Source organism: Podarcis vaucheri, assembly GCF_965113315.1.
Source record: "Podarcis vaucheri genome assembly, chromosome: 10".
NCBI classification, from domain to species: domain Eukaryota; kingdom Metazoa; phylum Chordata; class Lepidosauria; order Squamata; family Lacertidae; genus Podarcis; species Podarcis vaucheri.
Window position 1 is genome coordinate 30,873,089 of NC_138748.1, and position 26,948 is coordinate 30,900,036.

Sequence of the window (26,948 nt, forward strand, 5' to 3'; positions counted from 1 at the left end):
TTACAGGCACTTCATAGTTATTCCAAATTCAGGCAACACCTATCTGCCTCAGTAACACTTATTGTTTTCCTAGTCCCATCTACTTTCGGTTACAGTCCTCATTCTAGGCATACTGGGAACCTCCACTGCAATTTCTGAATTTCTCCACCATTAGTCATAATCATCTGCAATAAAAACTTTCAAAACCTCTCCAGCTACACCTCTGGTTCTCCTCTGTCTGTGACTGTCTAGGACTGTAATTTAAATCTCCCTAACATTAGGGAGTGAAATCTAGTCAGTATTTAAGAGTCTGTACGTCCCATATAACTACTGAAAGCCTTCATAGTACAAACTAGTATACTTTGTGTGCTATTTCCCCCCTTTATACTGTTCACTTTCGTTGACTCTGCTGTAGTGAATCATAGATATAATTCCTTGTAAATTCTTTATGGTTACCCAAGGGATCCATTCTGTAGCTCTTCTTCAAGAGGAGCAGCATTTACAAGGAGAACTATCCCTTTTAATGAGGTATAAGTGTACTGTTGACAGAATAAGGCTTCCTGTTCTTTTGATGGGATAAAATAAATATAGTAAGCTTAATGTGTTTTAAGAAAGCATATTGTAGATTTTTTTAAAGGTCTTTGAAACCATCCAGTTTTGCATTTCTCTGCTCTAGTTTTGGCAGCAGTGGGAGTATGTAGGCTCTTTCTCTCTCCTTGATATGGCAGCCAAATTGTCTTAAGAACAGAAAGAGGACTAACCTAGCTTCAAATATGTAGTTTACAAAGTATGCTGGGTGTTGCTTGTATCACATTCTCAAACTGTGTTGGTGCATCTCAACATCATCAGCTGCTTGTCTGAATAGGTACCTGCATTGTTTCAGCCATACTGTTATAGTTACACCTGTGAAATCCTGTTTTCAAGTGGTTTCATTTGTGTGGTTACAATCACCCTAAACTGTGTGGTAGAAACTCCTGACAGTTAAACATTCCAAAAATGCACGTCTTGAAATCATTTTCAGCCACTTCCTTAAATAATATTCAAAATGCACATTGAGAAATATAATGTCAAAGGAGTCTTTGTAGGAGCTGGGTGTCCCCAAGAGGTAACTTCTTGATTATACCTTTCAAGATTATACCTGCCAAGCCAAGATACAATGCTTTTCAAAATTATATATGTGTCACTGCAGTAAATAATTTGAATAGTTTGCCATGGTTTTGGTTTTCAGCCAGAATCCAAAAAATTAAAAAATAATAAACAATGAGAGAATAAAAAATAGTTGGTTGGAGATTTAGAAAAATAAAGAGCTACGAAGCTGAGAATGCTCCCAGTGATTTGACTTATACTGTTGTTGGAAAGTAGATATAGAATCAGTTTATTTATAAACTGGGAATTTGGTCCAGCCACTAGATCCTAAATTCCCCCTGTCCCCACCGGCCTTTGACAGAAGAAAAATGACTGTTTGCTTGCTTGACTCTAACCATACCTGCAAACAGACAAAGCAGGATTTAACAGTGAGCCCCTTTGATGATGCACTTTCAGCAGCAACCAGCTGATAGTTACTGAAAGCACACCTTAAAGGAGGCCAGTCAGCTTATTAGCGCTGGTGGTGAGCCTCCACAGCTGCACTTGGGAGCTCCTGGTGGGGAATTCTCGAGTACATCTGATTCCAGCAGCCCTGGAAAGGAACAATTGGGAGCTCACTTTAAGCTCTTGATTGGTAGCAACATGCTTACACATGGTGTCAGATGTGAGGCAGGCGGGTGTGGTTTGGGGGAAACTGACTCACAGGCCAAATTGGGACCCACAACAAGCCTCATTAGACCCATGGGCTGAAAGTCAATGAATGCATCATATGTCCTCCTGTCTCTTGTAATGGCAAGTACTACTAAACATGCAAATTGATACCGCATTCAGCTCCCCAACCTCTGCAAATGGCAACCACTGAAGTGCAATGTGTTCAAAGAAACTTGGAACATGTAACATCACAACATGTTCGCATTTCTCGACATTATAAGGACAGAGATGAGACATAGGGGTGCTGCTTTGAGCAGGAACCAGACATCCTCTATAACATCTAGTTTCAGTATTACTTGTTTATCTTTCTCTTTTTCCATGTCAGTAATTTGCTGATTCAGACATCTAGAATTTCTCCGTGCAGAGCGATCCATGGCAGCAGTGATATGGAGAAAGTAGCATCTGTCCCAGCATTTCCAAGAATGCAGGCTCCTTTTATTGCCAGCAGTTCATGTGAGCACAAAAGCCCCTTTTTAGCCACCTCAGTAGTACAAGTGACTACTGAGGAACAGCACCTGTATATGTAATTGTGTTTTGTCAGGTGCTTTTCCATGTCACTGAGTCCACATGGTTGCTCCATTTTACAGAGTTTCAGAATTTTGAAGCAGTCCATAGTTTCAATAATAGTTAACATCAGCAAAGCCCACAGATGTCTAGCTGAATGCTTTCACATTCTGTTCCTGTTTCTGATTAACATGAATTTTCCCCCATCAAGAATTTGACCATTCCTTCTGTTTTAAAAACAAGTTTAATGACAAGGTTCAAAGATCTAGTAATTCTCCTGTTAATGATCTTATGTGAGTGTTCCACCATGATGAAAAAGAAATAATAGCATGAGTTTCTGACAGTTCCTGAACTCTAGTTTTATTTATCTTTAATCTTGATGATGAAAAATAATAAACATGCAAACACAGCCCCAAACTTTCCTTTGTCTATCTCTTTAATTTGACATGGCTTCTCTTGAAGTATGAAATTTTAAACAGACCAAAGACCCCAATGTAGTTTGCCTTCATATTTGTTAAAGCTCTTTTTAAAGGGTGCAGCTATTATTGATTTAAACAAGGAAATTGTATTAATTATAACCCTCTCTTTCTGTGCATCCTCAATTTTTCTGTTTATCCCAGAATTTTATGCCATTGACTCTTGAGTAGTCATATTCATTGAAGTGCTTATAATAAACAGTAATCAGTAATTTGGCTACATGCTCTAATAAGCAGAAAATGTGGAAGAAAATGGGCTTTGAAGTAGGAAAGAATATGGGGGGGGAGTGGAAAATAGAATAGCTTCAATGAAAAGCAAAGTAATATTGGAAAAATATGAAGACAGTAATGACTTGAAAGAGAAAACGAACCCCATTTTGGCAAGAGAGATTCTGGCATGCAAGCAACCTTCTGGGCAAATTGCAGATGCCCCATCTCCACCCATGTTGCAATGGTAATCCAAACTCTATTGAACTGGCTAAGTGCCTCTTTTGCAGAGACACTCCAACATCTCTTAGTTGCTTTGAAAGCAAGGTAAGCAAAGCAAAAACCTTGCAACCCATGATATTTTAATAGTTGTCATAATTTTTCAAATATAATTCTTTTCTTTGTAAATGGATGGTCAGGAGGATTTTTAAGCAGGGCACTAATATGTACATGCAAGGACCTGTGAGTTTCTTTCAACTGTAGCTGAATAAAAGCAAACCACCATTGGTTTGCATCCCGATGTAATCTTCTGTGAATGGAAAGTCTTTTGATCCAGCAGAGGGATCCTACTGAGAGAGGGGGAGACACAACTTCAGCTGATATCCCATCTCCCTGCTAGCCCTAATGCTACCTCCCACACAGTTCCAGAAGGGACCCACCTCTCTGGAACAGTGTAGGAGGCATTGGTTGGAGTGGAAGTAGAAATTGGCAAAAGCCACATTTCCCTGAGATCCTTCCATTCAAGTGATAGCACCACCCACAGGTGCAAAGTCTGGATCCAAGCCATAATGTTTATGCTTTAGTGCAGAAGTGCTGATCAATTATAGCAGCCGTGTTCTAATGCAAATGACAGTTTCCCATTATTCTTTAGGATTGGTGCATTGCTTTTTAAACTGAAAAACATTTCTGTAATAAGCTTAAATTATTGGCAGGAGTTAATTAATCTTTAAAGAGTAGGTGAAGGAAACAGGAACCATCAAGAGAAGTGCATTAATTGCTTTACAGCAATTCTTCAGCAATTGTTTCTACTTGTTTCTGTTTTCCTAGTTGCATGGTTTTGTTTTCAAGTATTCAGCCTACCATTTTACTGAAAGGCAGTAGCATTCATGCTCTTTAATAGTTTATAGCAGCTGTTCATATAACTTAAGCAATATTCAAGTATACGGGCAAATTGTTATAGCAATTAAAATTAATTGCCCCACGATCAGCCGCTGTTCAAATGCCTAGAATAGTATGCTGAGTGTTTCACAACTCTGAAGACCGAACTGTCCAATGACATAAACTTTTAGTCATTAGTATTATCATGTACCTCCAGGAGGCAAGTTTCCTTTCTTGATGATATACAACAAGCCAGAATAGGTGGTGTACAGTCAGTGAAAAACTAATATTTGCTATATAGTTATCCTTCAGTTCAGACCAAAAATCCATCACTCAGAATTCTGATTCCATGAGAGGAGGACTGAACAACCTCCAGGTGTTTCTGGCCTACAAATCCGATCACCCCTGAACATTGGCCATGCTATCTGGGATTGATGGGAGTTAGAGTCCAACACAATCTGCTGAAGCACAGGTTCCCCAGTGCTGCAGCAGATGCTTGCTTCTGGGAAGCTCACAAGCAGACCATGAATGCCAGAGTTCTACATGCTCAGTGGTGTACTGGAGCTTCCATTTCCCCATCTGAAAACCACCAGGGATTTGTCCAGTGGTGGCCAGTATGGTGGGGCCTCCCAACACCGTCACTGCAGTTAATGGAATTGGCACTGGAGCAGGGCAGGGAGGTTGGGACTACATAGGCCCATTGGTGGAGCCATTTGGCTGCTCTTGCCAATGCATCTGCACAGCCGCAACTTCACCATCACCCTGCTCCATTCCAGCAGCGTCCAGGTAAGCTGCAGTGATGCTGGTGTTGGGAAGGTGTCTCTGTCCCAGCCACTACTGGATGTCTCCAATTGCCCCTCTTTTTGATATAGTCAGTAGATTTTGAATTATACAGAATTTTAAGAGAAACACAAATAAGAGACGCAACGTCAATTGTCAGTTACAGGCATTAATCCTAGTTGCATAATCCCCTATTGAAACTGTCTAAGCCAGTCACTATCGCCACTTTTTCTGGCAGTCTATTCTGTAAGTTAATTATGTGTTGTATGAAGAAGGGCTTTGTTTGTCCTGAATCTCATGCTAATCAAATTTGTTATATGACCTTGAATTATGACATAATGAGGCAGGAAGACACATTTATTTATATTCCCTTTCCCCACACGGTGCATTGTTTAATAAACATTGATAGCATGTCCTAGTCTCCTCCTATCCACAAACCCAGTCATCCTTCCTTCTAAACTAAATAGCTGAAACCCTAACCCTTTTGACCACCTTTCCCCCATGAATTTCCAGTTCTATAATCCTTTTTTTTAAAAAAAGGAGTTTGGCAACTAGAATTGTACACAGTAATATTAATGCAGCAGCACCATGTTTGTATAGAAAGGCATCACAATATTGGCCATTTAAGTAACAATTCCTAGTATGGGTTTTCATATTACATCAATATAAGAAGGCAAGAAGAGCCTTCTGAATCAGGCCAATGGCCCTTCTAGCTCTCCATCCTGTTCTCACAGTGGCCAACCAGATGCCTATGAGAAACTCACGAGTAGGACTTGAGCACAAGAACATTTTGGTCTTCCACAGCATTGCTTCCTCCAACTGTGGACAACAGAGTACAGCCATCCTGGCTAGTAACCATTGATAGCCCTGTGAAGTGCTTGACCATTGCCGATAGACAACTTACCTTTGTGCAGGAATGAGTGCCTCCCCTTTGTGTGAGGAGCACTGCCCCCTGTTGTTTTGGGCAAAGAGTGTTACAGGAAAGGAAAACCAAGCGTAAGTAAGTAAGAGCTTCTGGGTCCCCAGCCCTCAAGATTTACGTTGTCCTTTCAACCAGCCTTCCAGGCTAGTGGTGTTTCTAGGTTGGTGACAACCAGGTCAGTCCAGCTAGGTACTTGATGGGGTTCTTGTACATCACCAACCTAGAGAGGTAGAGGGGTCACCATCATCTTTGAGGAATAAATCACTATCACCAGGAAACCTAAGCACTTGGTATTTAGATTTAAGGGCTTGTATCTGAAGTTTGGTCAGAGAGGTGGAGTAGAAATAATGTTCATGTACCACCCTCCCTGCTGCCCAGCCAAGCATCCATTCTATTTGAGCTGGCACAGATGAGCTCAGGGGTGGTGTTCTGGGGGACCTGCCATAGTAGTGCAGCTTGGGATTTCATGGCCACCATGACAAAACCATGATGCTGTCTCAACACATCGCTAACTGGGGACATTGAACTGGGCTTTGCAACAGGGCAGATGGAGAGTGGATGGAATTGGGGGGGGGGGGTTGAATAACTCAGTTGTCATAATCAGACTACTTCCAGGTGAGATTTGGACTACCGAGGACAGTTCTCTCCTGCAGTGCTGGGAGCCTCTTAAGATGGCCTGCCCCTAGATGGAAAAGGCTTTCAGTATAGTCACTCCTAAGTGGTCTCTCAGGTGTGGTAAAGACTGTGATGCCCCTTTGTTTTATGGGGAGTTAAAAAACAACGAAACAACCCAGTAGAGAGATATAGCTTAAGTGAGGCAAGTACCACAACGAATGCAACCAGACAAAAGTGAAAGGACATAATGCCTACTATGTGGTGGTGATGAGAGAAAATAAATCCTATTTTGCTGCCTCCATTGCATTCCCAAGGAACCGCCCAGCCAAACTGTCCCAAGTGATGAAGTCTTTCTTGAGAACTAGCCCAGAGGAGAGGGGAATGGCATCTTTGGAAGCCTGCTGTTCCAAGTTTGTAAAGCACATTGAGAATAAAGTCACTTGTATTTGCTTGGAATGGGATTCTCTTTTTGATATGATCCCTGTGGAGTTGTTCAGAGCAGTGGCAAGTCAGACTTTGTGGGATCAGTTTCAATTGTTGTTGCTTGAGGATGTGGAAAATACATTTCAACCGCATGTAGTCTTGGCTTTCACCCATCATAGCCAATAACGTGTAACTTGGTGGGTTTGTGTTCAGTGTGGGTTCAGTAGGTAATTAATGCTGGGTTACATCAGGGAGTGTTTCTACTGCCTTTAAGTTGCACTGTCATCCCATGATTTTCCTCTGACAGCGGCATCATGCCAACAAATTCCTCTCCACTTCTGTCATTCTTCTGACATATCTGAGAAGTTCTGCCAGCATCTACAATGCCTGTAGCTATTCTCAAATCCCACTGGTTCAGAAGAGCTGCTGCCAAATGCTACAGCCCTTCATCCAGTAGATTTTATGTATATGATTGCACCCTACATTATATAGTAATATAATATTACTATGTAGAATAAAAGGAGAAAAGAAAATCTGTGTGTGTGATGGCTGTCTGTCAGAAAACTCACCAATGCTAGCATATTCAACAGCCAGTGCCTTTAGTAAAGATATACAATGGTATACTGAAGTACAGAAATTATTGCAGACATATTTTTAACTCTGATATCACTTAAAACATCTTTTTTCAAAAAGCAAATTTTACCTTAATGGAAATTTATGACAGTATTATGTATTTTATTATATAACTGGATGCAATTTAAAATCTGTTACATTGCACTTCATCTTAAAGTGGCAATAAAAGATGGACTGCAGTCCAGTATAATCAATGAAGTTTAAGCACATAACCATGTTCTGAATTGCAGCTATAGTAAAAAGCCAGCCATACCGATACACGATCATGTCTTCTCTTTTACTGCTTTGTATTTTAATATACTGACTACTTAGCTCTTTCAGTCCTTCCTAATAATCCAAAGTCACTGACCTCTCAGTAAATTTAATAGCATTGTTTCTTTTCTGTTAATCCCACTTGGCTCATTGTTATCCTTTGCATTTGGCAGGGAGGGCAGGGCGTGTGTGAATAATATGGCCGCATATTCATCTTTTAGTCACAAAGAGCCAATCATCTGAGGTAGTTATTTCTCCTGTTGAGAACATTTCCCAACAGTAGAATTAATCAGTTTCCTCTTAGCTAGCTATTCTAATGATCAAAAATTCATTGTACTAAATTAAATTTCTGTGTCTTGGGTCAGAGCTACATTTTACATTGGCAAGTATTTGTCCCCAGACCTGTGCTTGCCAGGGTAGTATGACGTAGATCAGGGATGTCCAACAGGTCAATCGCGATCTACTGGTAGATCCCTGGGTGGTTTTGGTAGATCGTGGTTCATTGCTGGGTCCCTTTCCTTAGTGTATGTAAAATATGGTCCGCCCTCCATTGTTGCGCGATCTGCAGAATGGAAGACGGAGTTTACTCAGTGAGGCTGTTTGTTTCCCCAGCGATCTGTTGGTGAGTGGCAGTTCCCCTTTCTCCCTTGAGCTTAGGCTTGAATTCTCAAAAATTGGGGCTTCCCTCCTCCCTAAAAAAAGCTAAACAGCTTTGACCTGAACCCCCCAAAAGGAGGTAGATAACTGCCAGTTGTTAACTCTGTGAGTAGATCACAGTCTCTTGGGAGTTGGCCACCCCTGATGTAGACAGACTGGGTCATTTGTAGGGGAGAATCAGTAAGTGGGATTTTTAATTTTACAGTCTTGGAGCTGGACTGGGTTGTTGCTGCTGTTGTATTAAAGTAAAATACAGTATGACCTTCCTCCTGCTAATTATCTCCTTCAAATGGCACTTCCCCATTAGCACTACAAATTAAACTTGAGGCTGGGGACCTGGTGTTTGCCTCAAAACACATGGTTCCATTTCTAGATTTCCTATGCAATTGTAGGGCATCACTTCTGTGCTGCATATTTCTAGCCACCAGAACTTAAGAAATCCTATGTTTCCCGGCCTACAGCAAGGAATGGGAAGAGAGCTCCTTGGTTCACTTTTTAAATGATTTATTTATGAATTTTGTAAAGCACTTTGAGGGTTGTTGTTTTTTCTACAATCAAGTAGTATATAAATTTTATGACATGAACAAACAAAGGTACTGCTCTTTGGCCCAAAGTCCTTCAAAGCTTTAGTCCAGGGCTCGGCAAGCTTTTTTTGGGGGGTGGGCCAGTTCACACACCACAAACCTCCTGGTGGGCCGGAGTGTGTGTGTGTGTGTGCATGTGCATACAGAAGAAGGGGTTTATCTCTCTCCCCCCTCTCTCCCCCAGCACCTCCCATCCCCCTGCCTACCTAGGGTGCTGCCCAGAGGCTGGTGGTGGCGAAGGAACGAGCAGCCCAAAAGTGCTGCTTTTGGGTTGCTCGTTCCTCCTCTGCTGCTCGCAAGGGCAGTCACAGGAGCCGCGCTTGGCAGAGCGGCAGCGGCAAACAGCTTGCTCCGACGAGGGGCTGCTGGAAATGCACTTGGCCAGCTCAGCCCAGCCCCCTTCCCCCTCTCAGCCACGTGCAGCCACCACTGGCCTATTGGCCAAGGCCTCAAACCTTAGCAGGCAATTGGCCAGTGATTTACTGCACCAGGATGAGGGAGGGAGGAGGGTAGGAGGTTCTGCTGTGGTGAGGGAGAGGGTGGAAAAGGTTGGTGGGGAAAAATGGTGCCCACGCCGCGGGGGGGGGGAGTGGAATCTCCACGCCGATCCACGGAACCAGCCATGGGCCTTAGGTTGCCGACCTCTGCTTTAGTCTAGGGAAACTGTGGCTCTTCCTGTGGTTACTGGCTACAAGTCCCATCTCACCCAACCTTTGCTCATGCTGGCTGGTTTGATGGTAGTTGAAGTCCAACATACATGCACACGTAATTTTATTTGTATTCCACTTTTCCACAGTTCAAACCGTGCTCAGGGTGGCATACAACATGAAAAAAGACCTAACTACAACATAACACAATTAGTCATAAACAATAAATAAAACATTAAAACTGAATGATTTTCACATAGATCACAGCAAGAAACCCTTTCCCAACGAAAACTCCCAAGAGTCTGTTCAGCAGCCTCAGCTTTTGTAGCGGGGATCATTGAGAGCCCTGCACTCCCAAGCAAGGTAGAAAAGGCTTGCAAAGCAGGGAGCAGGTCTTCCAAGTCTCACAACCAAGATAACATTGCTGAGAATCTTGTTCCCGCCTATTGACATATACAATCTCCTTAAATCCGAAATGGTGACCCTCATCTGTATGCTTACATACAACTGTATTTGCAGTACTATTTAAGATTGTGTGTATGGCCCCTTACTTTGGTTGATACATTTTGGAGAAGAACTACTGTGGCTGGATATGTTCTTTTTTATCTTTTACTTACGAGGAGAGAGTGTTCATCATCCTGCAGAAACCACGTCAAATATTAAAAAGGGTATTCAGTATAAAGCAGCTCCTGTTGCAAATGACTGCATAAGGCTTTGGGTCCATTATTCATGTATGAATTTTATACTATTCATAAACTAGAGCTTGATTTCACCAGTATGTTACATCTGTGTAAAATGGGTATAAACTGTAGCATTTTACACTTGATTTACAGAAATACGAATAATTATACAAGGCTGTAAGCAATTGAGGATAAAATTTTATCGTCAGCAGCCTTTAAGAAGATACTAAAAATGGCAGTAGTAGAAATGTATATTGTCACTAAAACCAAAGCATATGCTTGCTCTAGATTATCTTCTCCCTAAATTAATTTCAGTTATACTCTTCTTACTATTGGAAATCATTCCTCTGTTTTGTAACTTTATTTTTTACTAGAAACTATCTTGTAATGATAGTATGTAAAAAAAAGGGGGCATCACTGTCTTTTTGAAAGATGAATGACATTCTTATTGTTTTGTTGCCAATAGCAAATTTATTTGAAAGGCAAAGTAACATTTGAATCAACATCTTTGCTCTACTACTGAAATTGTTTGATTCCTTTGATGTAATCCCTGATTGCTGTAAAGTGAGAAGAACCAGTTCAGTATTTTTGTTCTTAGATCGCCCTCCTTTGTCTTGCAGCTACTTGTGGCAGATCCCATTAACAATTGCAGTAGGAAATACGAGCCACATCTCATCAGAGGCAATTATATGGGTGTCTAACAAATCAGGTAAAAATAAACTTTCCTCCCAGTGGAATCTCATAAAGCATTCATGTGTTTTTTTCCCCCTGAACTGTTTCTTCACAATTGATCTTAGGACATTGATTAGCTGTGCTAAACTTTATTCCTGCTGCTGAAAAATGAATGGTAAGAAAGACATTTTTGTTTTAAAGGAGGAAATGAAAGAAGAGTGTTGTTAATTTTAACAAAAGTCAAAGAATAAATTGAAGAGGCTTTAGACTACAGAGATACACTGAGGAAGGTGAAATCTTATATTGGGCCCCATGCATGGAACGCCTACATGCAACTCATTTCACTTAATCCAGACCCTGAATAAAGTATAGTTGATGCTTATGGAGGGTTTGTGTTTCGTTTTGAAAATGAGGCACAGTGAAGACTGTGGTGTCTTTATTTATTTACACATATATGCAACCTAAGCCAGTGATAGAGGGATTCACAGCATTAATATCCCAAAAGGGGTCTTACTTCTCCAGTAGCTACATTATTGGAGTCAAACAGTAATCAGACATTGCTCTCTCTAGTTTGCTGCTTCTTCTAACTAACCACGAGCTAGGAGAGGGGCGCCACCCATTTGCCATCTCACACAAAGCTCCTTTCTTCTGTTTCCTTAATGGCCCATCACCCAGTCTATCACTTCAACACAGGAAGATAGCCTGACTTGTATTTTAACACTTGCTGGATCTACAAGTTAGAAGTATCTCACTTATAGCCTACGTTCCTCCCCACAAACTCATAATCCTATATTAGACCCCATGTACAGAGTCCTTACATGCAACTTATTTCACTTAATTCAGAGACTGAATAAAATATAGTTGGGGCAATAAATATACAAAACAATATAATGTACCTAGCTCATGACCAGTGTAATGTAGTCTAAAATTCATAAAAATCCACATCATTATTAGTCCAGGAAGGCTACCGAGAATTGCTGATTCTTCCTTGTCCACTGATACCCCAAAGAGCTTCTACTGGCCTTAACATAGTTACTGGATGTTGGGCTTTATGACATTCACATTCTTACAACCATCTTTTGCCACCACCAGGCATTTTAGGCTCTGATGTAGCTGTAATAACAAATCAATTCCATGATGCTTAGTGTTGCTTTCAGATTATGCTTTTGTATTACTCTGAAACAGAAAGGAAACTCATTTTGCAAGTGGTATGTGCTGCTTCTCATTGCTGTTTTTCTCATTTTTGCTACTAAATTTATATCGTAGCTGAAGTGGCACAGTCTGTTCGAATGGCAAGATACAAATAATAATAAAAGTAATGATAATAATAATAATAATAATAATAATAATAATAATAATAATTTCCTCCCCATATGTGGAAAAAAGAAAAAACTGAACTCATTTCATAGAATAGAAAAGTTATTTTTTTAAAAAATTCCTCAGTGAAGTTAGGTGAAAGGAAGCAATCACCTAGTCTGAGTGTCTTTTTGCTCTTTAACAGACCATTAAGTAGTAATAAAGGAAGGGACGCGGGTGGCGCTGTGGGCTAAAGCCTCAGCGCCTAGGGCTTGCCGATCGAAAGGTCGGCGGTTCGAATCCCCGCGGCGGGGTGCGCTCCCGCTGCTCGGTCCCAGCGCCTGCCAACCTAGCAGTTCGAAAGCACCCCCGGGGGCAAGTAGATAAATAGGTACCGCTTACCAGCGGGAAGGTAAACGGCGTTCCGTGTGCGGCTCTGGCTCGCCAGAGCAGCGATGTCACGCTGGCCACGTGACCCGGAAGTGTCCCCGGACAGCGCTGGCCCCCGGCCAATAGATGTGAGATGGGCGCACAAACCCCAGAGTCTGGCAAGACTGGCCCGTTTGGGCAGGGGTACCTTTACCTTTACCTTTAAGTAGTAATAATATCTCATTGTGTCCTCTCATGTATAAGTGAGATCTAAGAATACAAACGTTCTAATTGAACGCATAAGGTATGGCTTTGGCTGCAGAAGGTTGGGTCAGGTTATTTGGCCATTATTATATCATATTGGTGCCAGCCTTGCTGCTTTCAGTTAATCTGTTGCTTTGTCTTTTTTCCTTGCCCTCATTTGCTTAATCCATACATATTTCACATTCTCAGAATTCAAGTTCACTGATGGTATCAAGAAAAAAAAACAAGCCAACAATAACTAGGATCACAGCAGTCGCTGATCAACTATTATATATATTTCTAAGAAAGTTTATAAGAAGTTATCAAGCTGTGAATAAAACTAATTCATTTGGAAGCAGTATTTATTCATGAGCAATTCCTTTAACTTCATTTATATGCTAATCAAGATGCAGATAGCCTGAGTGGGTTAGAAAGGACCATGGGATCTTAAGTATGAGCAAAGTTAAAATCAATAGCAACTGTGATTTTAAATGCTAGTCAGTGTATACAACAAATAGAACAAATGGCTGGCTGATCTAGCCCAGTAATAAGTGAGAAGTCCCGCAAGCCTTTACTGAGTGGTAAAAAGTGCCCAATTGGTAAAAGAACAGAAGTGACAAAAATGAATTATTATTCTTTGTTGGGAGGGGTATTTAGATGTCCATAGTTATAACTTTATGATAAGATTGCTAGGTTCTAATAGAAGATATACCAAGTGTATGGGAAAAGGATGGTCTGTAGGGATTACTCTCCCTGACAGTTGTGTTGTATGGATAACCAAGCATGTTTAATAAATTCCCTTTATACAGCTTCTATTGAAATTTACTTACCTTTGGGTAAGGAGTGGTAGTCAGTGTGGTAGTCCTGCTAGCAGATTTGTAAATGTTAACATATTGATTGTGAGAGCCTTCTTGGGTGTGGGATTCTTCTGAAACTTCACAAATATCAAAGGAGATTAGAGGAAACTGAAATTCTCACCTCCCCTTTCTTCAATATAACATCTGCAGTACCACATTTAGTAGTAGTTTAACATTTACAGATTTAGAAAGGTTTGAAGAGTGCATTCTTTTTTTGAGAGTGGCTGGATTGAAAAAATTGTGGTACGCTTTTACATGGTGGTCTTCAGCAATTTCAGGCCTCAAGCAGCCTCCTTGAATCAGCACTAGCAGCCCATTTATATTACCACCACCAGAATATATCAAACACCAGGGCATCACTTCCTATAGGTAGAGACTCCCAGAAGGACTTCCTGCTGGTGCAAGGTTCCACATCCTACAAGCTTTGTACTGTAAAAGCACATAGCATTATCAACTTGAAAGGCCTTTTGACATCAGGGGATCATGCTCAAACTCTACCTCCTTTGAGCTTCCTATTGCCACAGTTTTTCATTTCCCCCACTCTACTCCCAGCCCCAGCTTTATTTAATTAAGTAATGAATGAAAAGGCGTAAGGAAGCATTCCCTTTGTGGGATTTGATAGACGGGTGATTGAAACTGAATCATGTGAAAGAGCATCTTCTCTTCTGTAAGATTTTTATCAATCAGAATCCTCCCCCCCCCGAATGCAATAAATAACTAATAAATAACCTTGAAAGTCAAACGGAATCCATTCTGGAAGTCTGTTTGACTTCCAAAATGTTCATGAACTAAGGAGTGGCTTCTGGTTGGCTGCAGGAAGCTCGGATGTTTGGGTTCCAAAGAATGTTCGAAAACTGGAACAATCTCTTCTGGTTTTCAATCATTCAGGAGCCAGAACATTCAACTCCCAAGGCGTTTGAAAACTAAGGTACGACTGTATGTGTTTACTACTTGAAAGGCTAGATTCATTTTAAACAGAGAGTATTGTACGCCACTGCATCAGTGTGTAGTGAACTCAAAATGCATAAATTATATTTACACTTACCTTACAGCATTTTTTATAGTATTTTTAACACTAATCCTAAATGTATATTTACTAGGAATTAAGCCCGCCTGAACATAGTGGGAGCTACTCCTGAGTAAATGTGCACGCACTTGCACTGTACATGTATCAACTGACCAAAGAGTAAATTACTATAGGTTGGAGCGGAAGGTTGTGGGTGCCTATGCTAAGAGTCGGGGTCCTCCTGAACCATATGGCTGATATCATGAAGTGCTGCATGAAAGGGTTAATAAAATATTTCTCATGCAGTAACTTAATTACACACATGTAGGGTTCTCAGTGTTACATTTCATGAAGCCTACAACAACAGTTTTGTATGAATTACATGCAATGTAACATCTTATATTTGTAAGGGAGATGAGTAGGGTTGGGTTGTGGAAATACAAAAAACAGCTTTGTAGCTAAGAGTTTATACACAATCCTAATGTTTACAGAGTTGTCCCTGTACAATGAAGAGTGGTAGGTCAGCTGCTTATCAAATGTAACAGCAAGCATTTGTCCTTCCAACATCCAAAATACTAGTCATTTTGTTTCATACACTTCTGGAAGGTGTTTGCCTGCTAGAAAACGACTAAGCTATATGCCTATGTATTCTAGAATGCATGTTTTTTGCAAGCACAAATGGACCCAAATTCATGTCCTGATAAACGAAGTTTCAGACAATACTCTAAAACCACCCTTCATATTCTGAACAAACAAAAATAACAAAGAAAAGTTAGTCACCAATATTAGATATTTATATCTTGCAACAATTCTATGCATAGGATAAATATTATTTTTGGATAAAATACCTTCTTTTGTTGCCAACATGACTTTTCAGTAAATATTTCTGATAATTAGAGAAATTGCACATGATTTCAATGAAGTAAGCACACCAGAGAGGCATTGGTAAAGAAAGCGCAATCTATAGAAATGTTGGGAAAGGCTCAGACATAAAATTCTAGTAAATTATATAGAACTTTGTGAAGAACATTCATCAGACAACCTTTACAATAACCACCTACTTATTTGAACTAGAATAACATGAAAAGATTCCTACTCTCCTTTGTAGGAAAAGGTCAAAATAATCATGCCCTTATCTAAAAAATAATAATGGATTGTGATTCTACTGAAAACTTACTGAAAACCATGATAACAGAAACACTTTTCTTTTTCTTTTCTTTAAAGATACTGCTGTAGCTTTCCTTTATCAAAGAAATGTGTAGTGATAAAATAGGTGTTTTGAAGCTGTCATCTTTGACTGGCAGGTTTTCATACTACTTTATAACATGTATGAAAATAGTCTGGAATCTAGGTAGCTAGACTCTAGATAGTTTGTGGCCAATATTCAGTTGATCTAATCTACAAAGGTTATATGCATACAACTGTCATTATGCCATATTCATTTCTTGGTAAAGGACTGGAAGGGAGTTGGGCAGACTTCAGAATTGTAGAATCTACTTTAAAAAAAAAAAATCAGAAACAAAGATTTTACTGGAGCCTAGTATATAAGACAAGCACCTAGAATGAAAGAATTCTGGAGCCATGGATTTTTTCTGAGTTCCAGAACTGAGCAAAGTTCACTGTCTTTCCATACAAAAATCTACTTCTGGATATTGTCCCACTCCTATTTTCTATTTCAGTAGGTTAATTTTTGGGGGTGAGGTGTCATTTGTTGTAATATTTTGAATTGGATCTTGCAGAATGTCAAGCATTTTTTAAAAAAGAATCCAACCCCCCAAAAAGATTCAAACCAACACATTCTTTCCCATCTCGGAGACATTTTGTACTTTTAAACTAAGCTCCAAGACACTGTTTGTCTTTCCCAATTAGCTGTTTGCCTATTTTTATTTGATTTACTGAATTTAAATTTTACTGAAGTGCCTATTTGTGTAGGTGAGCACCCCCAGACAATAGTGTGTGTGTGTGTGTTTACTTACATCATTTTTTGTGGAGGGCTTTGATGGGAAAGAGGATCATTAAGATTACTTTTTTAAAAAGGTGTTTTCCAATCCTGAAGCAGTTACCACTCATTAAAAGCTTGATGGGCTAAATAGGATAATTAATTATGCTAAAAAAGAAGAGGGAGTGACTTTATAGAAAGGCATGCTGGGACATGTGTTTATTTTCGGATCCTATGAATATGGCAACTTGTTGATACAGATGTTGCTGGAAATAGTGCTTGCAGACTGATTTGACCTGGAATAATTTATTGTGTAAGAGTACTGAATGCTGTAGACAGTTTGGTGTGGGGAGACAATCGGGATAGGTCATTTGGTAGAGTATGAGACTCTTAATCTCAGAGTTGTGGGTGGGTTTGACCCCCACATTGGGCAAAAGATTCCAGCATTGTAGGGGGACACTAGATGACCCTCAAGGTTCCTTCCAACTCTACAATTCTATGTTCTTATGACTGAGTGCAGAACGATGAAGATGTACTCTTTACATAAAGGGTGGTGACCAAACCATTTTATTTAGAACAAACTGGAGCACACATTAGGCCCACTTCAACAGCCTCAAGACCCAGGTGTGAATAATTTTATCCTGCCTTAATTATGTCAATTTACAGCCTGCCTCAGTTGATATGTTACTATCCATTTAAGTTAAAACTAAGTAGAACTCTGGGGAAAGAAAATGTCTGGGCTTCTGGGGTGGCTGAGAAAGGGTTCTAGGTCTGCTGAGTTGAGTGCTGTTTTAGGACTTTGTTGAACTGCAGGAATAGGTCTGGATGAAAATAAAAGTTAATTTGTTTGCATGCTGCTTGTCTGGACTGTAACATTGGCTCCTGGTCTTTTCCATCAAACCTGGCCTGGAACTGCTCCAGACTCTGACTGGATTCTGTTAATGTTACGGTGACTTTAGATTTTTAAAAACCTTTTGTAAGTTTCTTAAAAGTTCCAAAAGCAAATCAGTTAATGTGTGTAAAATAGAAAACACAAGCATAGAAAGCTGGGGCCACTGACAAAGCGAATTAATAAATGAATCTGCACTTTTATATACAGTGATACCTTGGGTTAAGTACTTAATTTGTTCCGGAGGTCCGTTCTTAATCTGAAACTGTTCTTAACCTGAAGCACCACTTTAGCTAATGGGACCTCCTGCTGCTGCCGCGCTGCCAGAGCACAATTTCTGTTCTCATCCTGAAGCAAAGTTCTTAACCTGAGGTACTATTTCTGGGTTAGCGGAGTCTGTAACCTGAAGCGTATGTAACCCGAGGTACCACTGTATCTCTATATACTATATTTTTACTACTAGTCCAGCATCAAACTGTTTTCATTGGCCTTTTCTAAAGGTTCTAAAGGGTGCATGAAACAGGAGGGGGAAAAGGAGGAAACTCATATGCAGTAAATGATGGGGGGGGGTAAGGGAAATTCTCTGTCAGTGAATTTCCCCACTAAAAGGGGCAAAGTGTTGGTTTTAAGCTACAGCAAAAGTTTGAGTAAAACATGGGTGAAAGAACACTGAAAGGGAAATTGTGAAACTGCGGCAGAAATTTGAATAAAGCAGGGATAAAATCATGGTGTTGACCGTCTTTAATAGTCTTTGTGTAGTATGATTGTTTTTCACTCTCTCTTTGTTAACCACTAAGGCAAAGGGTATGCCCCAAAGAGACACTGGGAATAGCTCAATGAATATTTAGACGAACCAGTATGCAGCAGCTGTGGGGGAAAAAGCAAATAATTAGGAGCGGGGACTGAAAAGAAAACTTTCAATATCATGACTCCGTTACATAAATCTATGGTATGGCCAGACTTAGAATACTGTGTACGGTTCTGATTGCTTGAGCTGAAAAAGCATATTGTAGAACTGGGAAAGGTTGAGAAATGCACAACCAGAATGATCAAAAGGCTGGAATAACTTCCCCATGAGGTAAAGTTGGGACTTCTAGTTTAGAAAAAAAGGGGGACATCATAGAGGTATATAAGAATCTGCATGCTGTGGGAAAAGCGAATATAAATTTGTTTTTCTTCCTTTCATAGTATTGGAGCCCATGGCTATCCAATGAAACTGAATGTTGAAGATTCAGGACAGACAAAATAAAGTATTCATTCATATAAGCACATAGTTTAAGGTGTAGTGATTGTCATCAACTTGGATGGCTTTAAGGGAAGATTAGACAAATTCATGGAGGATAGGCTTTCACTGGCTTCCAGCCATGACGGCTGTGTTCTGTCTCCATGGTTAGATGCAGTATGCTTCTGAATACCAGTTTCTGGAAACTACAAGAATGAGGAGTGCTGTTGTGTTGAGGTCCTGCTCACAGGCTTCCCATAAACATTTGGTTGGCCACTGTGATAACCGGATTTTGGACTAGATGGGCCTTTGGCCTGATCCATCAGGGCTCTTCTGTTCTTCTATCACTTTATACAGGCATAGGCAAACTCGGCCCTCCAGATGTTTTGAGACTACAATTCCCATCATCCCTGACCACTGGTCCTGTTAGCTAGGTATGATGGGAGTTGTAGTCCCAAAACATCTGGAGGGCTGAGTTTGCCTATGCCTGACTTTATACTTGGGCTGCATATAGTGTGGGTGAGGTTAATTTGTGCAACAAATCAACTCACAGCGGAACTGCATCTTGTTTGCAATCCATATGTCATAAAGGCTCCCTCTCCCTTGCATTCCAGCCTGACTTTGGTCCACAAATCGGATATTTAGAATTAAGCAAGCATTGTCCAGCCGATTTAGTGACTATGGTTCAATTCCTTTATTCACTTCGGATGCAATTAAGTCCTCATGATATAATTTTCCTCCATCAGTTTCATGTGGTGAACATTCTTCATGAATGAGCTCTGTCGTGGCAACAGTTGGTCTTTGCCGCCTCAGTGGTAGACACTGAGAACTAACAAGCTTCCTGATGTGATAAATACTAGCTGTCACCATTTGAGGGTGCATTTATAAAATAATATTCACCACATGAAACTGATGAGGTAGAGCTTTATCTTGTAACATATTTATCACATCAGAGATGAATGTAGGAATTTTGTCCTAAGCCGAATTAAAGCCAGCTACCTGGTTTGGAGTTTATTAAAATCTTGTGGGTAGAAAGAACTAGCATTTGGGCTTCAGTTTTTGTTAGTATCATCCAGGATAACCAGATTTTTCTATCGGGGGGGGGGGAATATACTAAATGCATTCTATATTTCCATTGCAAATTTAGAAAAGCATTTTTATAGTCAGCCCAAACCATATCTATCTGGATATGAATATCAATAACTGTCCTCTTGAAAGAATGGAATTTTTCATTTACAGTGTTTTATGAGAGAAATTAAAGTAGCCTGTTCAAATTAAAACATTTTACTGTGCTGAAAGAAGCGGGGAAATTATATTCTAGGTACAATATAAAATGTTAAAACTTTTTGAACTAGTAATTTTAAGTTCCTCCCTCCCTCCTTGTGTTTTCTTTGCAGAGCATCACAGGATTGCTTCCCTTAATGAGGGAAACTGGCTGCTGGGGAACATCAATCAAACTGGCTATTTTAGGGTTAACTATGACATTAGAAATTGGAGATTATTAATTGACCAGCTGATGAGGAACCATAAGGTAAGCCCATTTCATCATATTGCCTGAATATTTTTGTGATTTCTGAAATCCCTCCTGTTTTTGTGCTATCCTTACGTGTTCAATTTTTCTTCTTTACCCTCACAGGTAATCTCTGTCAGTAATCGTGCGGGTTTGATCGATGATGCATTCAATTTAGCCAGGTATGTTTTTCTGTAGATAATCTATTCTAATACATCTCCCTGTAATACTCCTAGATTTGCCTGGTTAGCCTAGGCGTGCTTTAAGGTTGAACCTATCTTTTAAAAAGTGTTTCAAATCCCACCCAGCTTTCTTCAATTTTCTGTCTTTCCATGAGACGAAGCACAAACACCGTCAGCCGCACTTTCCTCATTCCTGATCGATAAAAGCCTCAGGGTATTTCTGTGTATAGATGCTTGATTAATTTCCCTTTAAAGTCAGTTTAATACATTGCAGATTAATAACGTGTTCCCATTTCACTAATGAACGACTTTTTGTCCCCAAATGATATTTGTGCAATATATAATTTCTGATGATAAAAATCTTCAAGCTTCAGATTTCTCCTCCCTGCTCTGACACACATATTTCTTGCTCTGCTTTGTGATACTTGGTTATCCAATGCAGAAACAATCCTCAAGAATAATGAGAAGAAAGCAAGGCATGTATAAAAGGGTAATAAATAGATGGAAGTCATTCATAGAATACGTGAAAACAGTCGTAAATAGCTGGAACAGAGTTCGATTATATGCTGATGTAATATATATAATATTAAGTATGGAAAGTAATTATTTAAATAAACATTTCATATTCATAATCTTATTTACTATTTATATATTTTTACGTTTTACCCCATGTTCATAAGCTTGATTCAGTTTTGTATATATTCTAATACTGTTATATTACTAAAATTGTGGGGTGGGGTGTGTGTGTGTGAATGATTATATGTATATTTATTGTCTACATCCAAAATGGGTTGCATAAATTAATGGTTCTTAAAAAATTGGCAAAAAAAGAGAGTAGTGCCACATTTTTCTTGCTACTGCAGAGATCATTATTTTTCTTGACACAGGCCTGATTTCTCAGTATGAAGAAATTATGAGCTAGGTCCTAAATGTTTTTATAAAACAGGATAAATTGTCTCATGACCAAATTGGTAGCCAATACAACTATCCCAATATTGCTCAGATATTCTGCTGCCTCCCCACTCCTGTCAGGTTCTAGGTTGTGCATTCCCCACTGTTCTCAGCTTCTGAGCTGTCTCCAAGGAAGTCTCAGAAGTCCAGAGGACCGCCTCAATCATGGATGCAATTCCAGCACTGGTTGTGGTGTTTCAAGAGCTCCAATACAAATGAAGTAGTCAAGCATTCCTTAGTTGGAGACTTTGTCAGGCAGCCACAAGGAGGAGGAAAGGGGAATTGTTACTGTAGTACTTGGAAAAATTCAGCAGAGTGAGTTTTGTATACATACGCTTCAGGTTACATATGTTACATTTCGGGTTACATACGCTTCAGGTTACATATGCTTCAGGTTACACACTCCGCTAACCCAGAAATAGTGCTTCAGGTTAAGAACTTTGCTTCAGGATAAGAACAGAAATCAGGCTCCGGTGGTGGGGCAGCAGCAGTAGGCCCCATTAGCTAAAGTGGTGCTTCAGGTTAAGAACAGTTTCAGGTTAAGAACAGACCTCCGGAATGAATTAAGTACTTAACCTGAGGTACCACTGTACTTAGGGAGAAATGAGAGTGCCATATATGACTCTGTGGACTACAGGTACTATATTCTCAGTGCTACTGCATGCCACAATACAGAGTTCTTTATTGTCTGTTGACAATAGGTGAGGGATTTTTGAATGGGAGTTATGTGTGTTATATAGCTAAGGTAATGTAAACCTTTCAATAAATGCTAATTAAATGTGAATGATGGCCAGTACTTTATATGATAAAGTATTTGATGATCACACACATGCCGTGTATTCCGTGTGTGTGTGTGTGTGTGTGTGTGTGTGTGTGTGTGTATGAAAAAGGAAGTGAATTGTATGTATTTTTATCATTTTCCCAGTAGCAATACTGTTTTCGGTAGCATCTTCAGGTTCCCTAAAGGTTCCTGTGGTGCTAGAGATCTCTCACTGATTACAGTTATGTTCACATATGTTAGAACACTCTGTTTTGGAACCATCAGCCCCATCTTTTCTGGATGAAGAGCTCACCCACACTTACCTTTTGCCCCACAATTTCCTGTTCCGTGTCAACCCACTCTTTAATGGTGAATTGGAACAAACGACAATTTGGGTTTCCTGTGGAATGGTTTCCAGTGGTCAAGAGCATGTTTTTGCAAGGAATGTGCCAGGGAGAAAAAATAACACTTGGACACAGAACTTTAAAGCACAGACCTATGCCTATAAATTCAGCAGTAAAGGAAATCTGGATGAGCACTGAAGCACATATTTTTCACCCTTATCTAGCTAAGTACAACCCCAAAACACTGGTTTTAAAGCATGTGTCTTCTGTCTTCCTAAGTTATAATTTTAGCCCTCTTCTGACACTAAAATTAGGGTGAACACATGAGGAGGAGAATAGGGGAGGCATACACTAGCTCTGCCTACCATCACTATTCTGGTTGCTTCCAACTTATGGACAATGACTGCAGTAGTGTGTGCTATGATACAACAGGGCTACCCATGTGTTATTGGGGCTCCAATGCATGTAGAAGTATTTATTTCACTCCTAGTTGTAATGTCTGAAGGGGGCTATAGTGTTGCTGTGTTCCGTTTCACTTGTCAAAGCAATGAATATATTTTATTATAACATCAGTTAATGTTAATTTGCTTACTTTTCTATTTTGCGCTGTAATAAAAGTTGTGAAGTGTAGGAACAAGTTGACCAAGAACAGGAAATGCCAGCCCCAAATTAAGAATTCTTAAACTGTTTCCTGAAAAGGCTTGAGGTTTTTGCAAACCTTAATAGAGTTTCATGATTAATAAGCCACAGGGCTCTTTTTTAAAGTGCTCTTTCTTTGAAATTGATGTAAGGATGTCATTCTTAAGAGAGTTGCATCTTACGGGTCACAATGAGGCACATGAAAAAGGTTGTAAGTGATTTATTTATGGCTTTGTAAGTCAAAAACTGACTTTGTACTGTCAGTTTTGACTTATACACATGATACTTGTATGATTTCCTCATGGACAAATAGCAGCTTCTGGGTAGGGAGAAGGGGATTTAAATGGGGGGAAACAGTATAGGGGAAAGTGTTAAGTTTCTCTCAGGAACACAGCTCCTATCCAATCTCTGCCAGAAACTGCTTTTAACTTAAAACACACATGCACACCTGCCCCTTAGGAGATCCAATCACAGATCTCCAAAAGCCTCATCTAGATTGACCTTCATTTCGTCTGTTTGGAAATCTATAAAGGCCTTGGAAAGACGTGTGGGAAAGTGTGGGAATTTGAGGAACTGGGAATGCTTGTTAGATTATATTACTCACAATGTGACAATATTGATTGAAAGGAATGGGAAAGCTGGCTTACTTGCTTCATAAGGTATTCTCTTACCTAACAATGCATACAAAGCATCTGTTATTGTACTTCGGTGCAGTAGGTTACACCTAAGTGATCTTTACTTATATTCATTTCACTGGATGAATTTTGAACTAAACATTTTAATAATGTCTGTTGCAAGGAGCAAAAGCTTGTAAGTCATAAGCCTATTGATATATCCTTCTTTATTTTCACAGCAGTACTTTGTAGTAAGTAGATGTTATTATTTTATTTTGGACTTCACTGGTGGGTAAATTCAGCTTAATTATAAGCACTTGTCTAGTCCACTGATAATTTAGGACTTGAAAACTGACCTCTAAGATGAAGAGTGCAACACATTCTTCCTCTGGTTCACATAGGCTCATTGATTACAGTAGCTAAATGTTATGCCTTCATTTAGATGAAAGAAATATACAACCCCTTAAATGCTCTCTGTGTTTTGGAAATGATAGTTCCCTGAATTGTCTGTTGGGAGCATCTGTGTAGCAAAATTAAAGTGTGAATTTGTAGTCATCTTTATCACACTAATCCTTCCCCAGAGAGCCAAATTTAATTCATTACAACATCCAAAGTCTTCAAGCATATTCAAGGTAATTGGATCCATATTATCCCCTAATGATGTTGTTTAAACCCCTGTTCAAACTAATGACCAGAAAAGTCAGGGTTTTCGGACCAATTTAAGCATCAGAAATTAGAGCAATAGACTGTGAGAACATTCAAGGTTTCCACCAAAGCCAGTGAAACACATCCAAAACCTTCCCAAATATCAGCTCTCACATGCAGAGTTGTTGATAATGTTCTCTTAATGCATTCACAAGGAATAATACGGTTTCTGTGTAAATGAACATTTTGTTTATCTTGTATTTAACCTTCATTATTGCCTCTACATTAAAGTTTGAAAATCAAGACCACAGCCCTCAATGGTGAACAATTTAATTGAGTAGGATTACTGCGAACTAATTACTTTGAGGAGAGCAGCTTTTTCTTTCAATAGCTTTCTGAATTCTGTTATGCACTAGTATGATCCATAGCAATCTAATGTGTGATTCACAACTTAGTTAGCCATTGACTTTAATACTTTTCACATGTTCCAACACAGTCTATGGGTTAAAAAAAATCTCCAATTATTTCCTATGAATTGCCAAAGGCAGTAATAAATCGATTGATTTTAGATACTGCCAATAGTTGTGTTGGCCTGATACTTTATTTAATTGTGTGGTTATAGTCTTTTGATATTCTTCATTGTGTGATCCATCCAGGAATCAGTTTCCACGAAGGGTGATATAAACATGTTTAAAATAAATGTACCAAGGCTGAACCTTGTCAGTAAAATATGGTTCCATTATTACTAAATACTGATAAATGGTAAATAATATGCTACCACTCAGTGGATTTGTAACTGGGACCGAACCCAAAGGGTGCTCATCAATGGTTCCTCTTCATCCTGGAGAAGAGTGACTAGTGGAGTGCCACAGGGTTCTGTCTTGGGCCCGGTCTTATTCAACATCTTTATCAACAACTTGGATGATGGACTCAAGGGCATCCTGATCAAATTTGCAGATGACACCAAACTGGGAGGGGTGGCTAACACCCCAGAGGACAGGATCACACTTCAAAACGACCTTGACAGATTGGAGAACTGGGCCAAAACAAACAAGATGAACTTTAACGGGGAGAAATGTAAAGTATTGCACTTGGGCAAAAAAAAAATGAGAGGCGCAAATACAAGATGGGTGACACCTGGCTTGAGAACAGTACATGTGAAAAGGATCTAGGAGTCTAGGTTGACCACAAACTTGACATGAACCAACAGTGTGACGCGGCAGCTAAAAAAGCCAATGCAATTCTGGGCTGCATCAATAGGAGTATAGCATCTAGATCAAGGGAAGTAATAGTGCCACTGTATTCTGCTCTGGTCAGACCTCACCTGGAGTACTGTGTCCAGTTCTGGGCACCACAGTTCAAGAAGGACACTGACAAACTGGAACGTGTCCAGAGGAGGGCAACCAAAATGGTCAAAGGTCTGGAAACGATGCCTTATGAGGAACGGCTAAGGGAGCTGGGCATGTTTAGCCTGGAGAAGAGGAGGTTAAGGGGTGATATGATAGCCATGTTCAAATATATAAAAGGATGTCATATAGAGGAGGGAGAAAGGTTGTTTTCTGCTGCTCCAGAGAAGCGGACACGGAGCAATGGATCCAAACTACAAGAAAGAAGATTCCACCTAAACATTAGGAAGAACTTCCTGACAGTAAGAGCTGTTCGACAGTGGAATTTGCTGCCAAGGAGTGTGGTGGCGTCTCCTTCTTTGGAGGTCTTTAAGCAGAGGCTTGACAACCATATGTCAGGAGTGCTCTGATGGTGTTTCCTGCTTGGCAGGGGGTTGGACTCGATGGCCCTTGTGGTCTATTCCAACTCTATGATTCTATGATGAATTATGTCAGTGTCATCTTTTCTTCCAATGTTGTGGGGAGCCATCCTAACTCCTGGCCATGGGGTACTGGGGCTGAATGGAATAATGGAGCTGCTACTTCATGCAAAGGCATGTCTCTTGTACCAACCAGATCAGAAGGTGGCCGGAGAGTATTTTTCTTAAATTTAGCTGTATCAGCTCCAGGCTGACACAGCAGAGGGGCTTGAATTGGGCTTCTCTCTAGCTGCACAATCTGTTTAGGATCTAGTGGATCCTTGGCCGACCTGGTGCCACCCCCATTCTGCCCAACCAGATATCTGGTTGTCCCTATCTCTAATCCCAGGTTTAACGTTCAAGCAAGCCTTGACTGCGCTCTCAGATTGTCTGCATCCAACTGAAATTCCACCCTCTATCTCCTGATTGGACTTGCCAGTTCCCACTGGAGGCAGACCCAGGGTCTGTCCATCACAGGCACCAGCAGGGACACTGCCCATGCCATCTCATCTTCTCACTGTTGCCTTCCAAGGCCTATACTGTTTGTCCATGGCTCCGGTAGCTGTGATGAGCAGCAAAAGAAGCACCAGGAAAATATGGGGCTTAAAATTTGCCAATAACTCATAATTCTGTGTCATTCTCAACACTCATGCCGTTATCATCTACTATACAGTAATACAAAAGAGCTGTGCATAACCATTGAATCGTTAGAGTGAAATGTAGCACCTTTCCTTTCATGTCGTACCCAATGC

General features: G+C 40.1%; 1 protein-coding gene across 1 annotated transcript in view; it reads left to right on the forward strand.

Annotated features, from left to right (window-relative positions):
* The window catches only part of TRHDE (thyrotropin releasing hormone degrading enzyme), a 203,028-nt gene that overhangs the window by 155,984 nt on the left and 20,096 nt on the right, over window positions 1-26,948 (forward strand). The window contains exons 10-12 of the mRNA XM_082241082.1: window positions 10,875-10,963; window positions 20,145-20,278; window positions 20,384-20,439. Of these exons, the coding sequence (XP_082097208.1) occupies window positions 10,875-10,963; window positions 20,145-20,278; window positions 20,384-20,439 (279 nt within the window). The remainder of the gene's footprint in view (window positions 1-10,874; window positions 10,964-20,144; window positions 20,279-20,383; window positions 20,440-26,948) is intronic.